The 3,908-nt window shown below is 34.1% G+C and overlaps 1 protein-coding gene across 1 annotated transcript; it reads left to right on the forward strand.

Moving 5' to 3' along the window:
* The first annotated feature begins 237 nt into the window (after positions 1–237).
* Positions 238–1,981, forward strand: LOC149250770 (indole-3-acetate O-methyltransferase 1-like). The gene is made up of 4 exons (XM_089456473.1): positions 238–401; positions 496–966; positions 1,079–1,345; positions 1,425–1,981. Exons 1-4 carry the CDS (start codon positions 312–314, stop codon positions 1,785–1,787), a joined length of 1,191 nt encoding a protein of 396 aa, XP_089312599.1. The 5' UTR covers positions 238–311; the 3' UTR covers positions 1,788–1,981.
* The last annotated feature ends 1,927 nt before the right edge of the window (positions 1,982–3,908 follow it).

Below are 3,908 nucleotides of genomic sequence, written 5' to 3' on the forward strand. Positions count from 1 at the left end.
TTTTTTAGGGTAGACGTTGTTTATTAACCATATAAAAATAACATTAAAAATATTAAATTTACCAACCTAATCCCTTAGATATAAAAGCAACTTTTGAAATATTGGATATGACATCATCGTTGTAGTCGTTACAACACCAACATCCGAATCATTATTATAGTGATCTTCGATATGACGTCACATCATCGTTAAATCATCTTATTAGGCCTTCTTTAAAAACTCGCGCTGCATGTAACTTACTCATCACGACTCAGATTTCTGACTGAATGTTCTTCTGAGATTTTGCGTTACTTCGAAATAATTGCAGTCCAATGGAGACGGTAAACAACCTCGAGAATGTGCTCAGCATGAAGGGAGGAAATGGAGATTCAAGTTATGCCTATCATTCTCCGTCTGTGCAGGTAATTCTATTAACCTAATGAAGCCCTGCTGCTTAAATCTTGGTTCCCATATCTTATTGCACTACACCATATTATTACATTCATGATTGTGCAGTTAAAGCTTGTTCTGGCCCTTAAGCCCCTCCTGGAGCACGGGATCTACCAGAACGTCAGATCCTTGATGAAGGCCGTAGATGGTGTGTTTCGCATCGCAGACTTTGGGTGTGCAACTGGGATGAATACTCTTCTCACAGCTGACACCATCGTCACAGCTGTCAAATCCATTTTTATTCGCCATTGCGTAGACGTACCAGAATTCCAGGTTCACTTCGTTGATCTTCCATCTAATGATTTCAATTCATTGTTTCGAACGTTGCCTCCATTTCGAGGTGCACTTGAAATTGTATCTGGAGATGGAGGAACAGGACTACCAACAGCAACAGCAGCAGTGCACAGTGAAGTTAAGCCTCCAGCGGCTAGAAGTTACTTCGCATCAGCCGTGTCGGGATCTCACTACAGGCGACTTTTCCCACGGCAAACCCTCCATTTCTGCCATTCCTCCACCAGCCTCCATTGGCTTTCACAAGTGAGTGAGAAAGACATTAAGCCCTATAGTTATGTCATTTAATTTTCCCATCTGACCAAATCTAGTTTAATACTGATGAAGACGATATATTATTAATCGCTTTCAATTTCAGGTTCCTGCTAGCATTGAGGACAGATGTTCCCCTGCTTGGAACGGTGGGCATGTCTACATATCAAGTGATGAAGTAGCCGATGCCTATCTCGACCGATTCAAACAAGACTTTGCAACATTCCTAGGTGCAAGAGCGAAAGAGATTATTCCTGGAGGATGTCTGTTCATCGCTGTCTTGGCCCGTAACTCTACGGACATAAAGGAACAAAGCGGGTTGGGAGATTGTGCTTTTCACTTGGAAGTTGCATTTCAGGAGATGGTAAACGAGGTAAATTATATAATTCAATATTATTATCTCATAATTAGGTTTTAATACATTCAGTATGTGATCGACATTTTGTTCGCAGGGTTTGATTGAGGAGGAGAAACTAGACTCCTTCAACATTCCCTACTATGGTCCAAGCGTAGGGGAGCTAAAGATCATAGTGGAGACGGAGAACTCTTTTGAAATAGACAGCGTGATGACTCTGAGTGGGTTTCCTTTACATCCGTTGATGGAGGTTAGAGAGGGGGAGGAGGAGATGTTTGGTAGAATAGTAGGAAAGCATTACAGAGCCTTGTTCGAAAATATTGTGGGAGCCCACTTTGGATGGAATGAATATCTTATAGATGAATTTTTCTCCAGGATTGAGAAAAGAGCCGCTGTGAAATTTGCAGAGTACTTGCCCAATACACTTGACCTGGTCATTGCGTTTCTCCTTCGCAAATGATACACTTTATCAGCTCGCTGAATCTGGGTTACCTCCATTCGCGCTGTATAACTACTCAACAGGCACATAAATAAATGGTGCTACATAGAACGTTGTGGTCGCGATTAGTTGAACATGCCTCAAGGGTAGCGTTTTTCTAAGAAGCCCAAAATGTAATAGTTATTGAATAATAACAGGTTATCTGTTTTCTGCCCTGTTTCATTTTTCTATTAAGATTAACTTTACAGACTTCCCATCAAAGTTATTATGCTTCATATGTGTAATTATAATATTTTGTAATTTTTTATATTATATATAATTAATACTACCTTAGAAAATAATTTAAAATTATTATTAAATATATTTAAAAAGTTACAAAAAAACACACATATATATCATTAGTGTTTCAATAAGGGTGTCTCATGTGAAATTTTTATAGATATAAATAAAATAATTACGAACGAGTATAGATCTATTTTAATGTTAACTCTTAATCTACCAATGTTTAAGTTTTGGACTCATAAAATGTTTGCATTTTGTGGGGTTTGATCCCTCTAGGAATTTGGTAAAGTCACTTAGCTTAATTATACTTTGTACCTATATTGAATATATCCAACATTTCAAGTGGACATTGCACCCATAATAAAGAATAATTAAGCACGATTGTATAAAAAGTGCAAGGAAAAGGATTTATCAACCTAATGAAATGTGCAGATATTGAATATAAAGAGTGCAAAGAGTTAAGTTGATAGAAAGGAGAGATGAAAACTATTGAGAAGACTATTTCAACCAATAAAATGTGCAAATTCTGACTATAAATGCAATTAATTATAATTGGACTAGGGAGGTTAGTTTGATTAATTTTAAAAATAAAAAGATGTCATATGAATCAGTGCCACATAAATCGAGTTGTAATTTTTTGGGAGTGTAATATTGATTATCAGGAATATTGGCCAATAATATTATATTAAAGTCTAAAAATCTCCATAATAATGAAATGAAAATAAATATTCATAAAAAGTATTTCATATTTATATATATAATTATTTTAGTATTTAATATTGATTACTTAAGTAAAGTCAAAAGTTACCGAGTTTTTATATTTTTTTAAATTTAGTAACATAAAATTGTAGATTTATATTTATAGAACTTTACACAGAATTTAATTTATTAAAATAAATTATTTCCATCTTATGGACAGTTTCTCTAATTTCCCGTCTCCTCTTATTTTATTTTAAATCTATTGTGGACAACTTTTTCCAACCCCCAACCTTTTTTATGGACAGGTTTTCCAATTGGCCAATAACGTGGCATTGTAATATAGAGCTTGAGTGTCCAATAAAATTTCTATGACGAAGGTGATGAAATGACAAGTTTTACATTTTTACACTATTTATTATTTATCAATCTTGGTCATACATTTTACCATCATATTTCAATTATGAGACCCATCATATAAGCGATTGGATTCTTACTCTATCACTCAATTATGATACACACTTTTGTCCACGCCGATATATCTGATTCGAGTATAAAAATTTAGTACGAAAGATCTGCACTCACCATCTGAAAACAAATTATGTCCATTTCCATGTCTCAGAAGGTCCAGTGGAATATTAGTAGTATTTACTGTTGAATTGCCTCTGTTGAATTGCCTCCTGACAAAATTTGGTGCCTCAGGACGTTAGAATGCTGAGAATACGTTGACATCATTATTATGTATAATTTTTCAGGGTAGAAGTTGTTTATTAATCACCAAAGATATAAAAATATCATTAAAAGTATTAAATTTATCAACGTTCTAACGTTAGAATAGTCTTCCATATGTTAGAAGAGTCTTCGATATAAAAGCAGCTTTTAAAATATTGGAAAGTCATCTTCTGTATGACGTCGTATTACTGATATCATCGTCATAGTCATTTTTTTATAACGTCATAATAGACCACATTTCTAGATGTTGTTGAGATGTGGAGATAGGCATCATTTTCTATCCTTTATATATATAGTGTTATAACACGTGAAGTGTAATATTATATATTTATTTGAATAATATCTAATATTAAAAGATATTATATATAAGACATTTTGGTCAACCCTTTACATGGTAACAACTATGTATCAAAATATATTATTAATTTCACT

The sequence above is a fragment of the Pinus tabuliformis genome, chromosome 7 (genome assembly GCF_031772625.1).
Source record: "Pinus tabuliformis cultivar Carrire ecotype Pingquan chromosome 7, CPIR1, whole genome shotgun sequence".
In the NCBI taxonomy this organism is placed as follows: Eukaryota; Viridiplantae; Streptophyta; class Pinopsida; order Pinales; family Pinaceae; genus Pinus; species Pinus tabuliformis.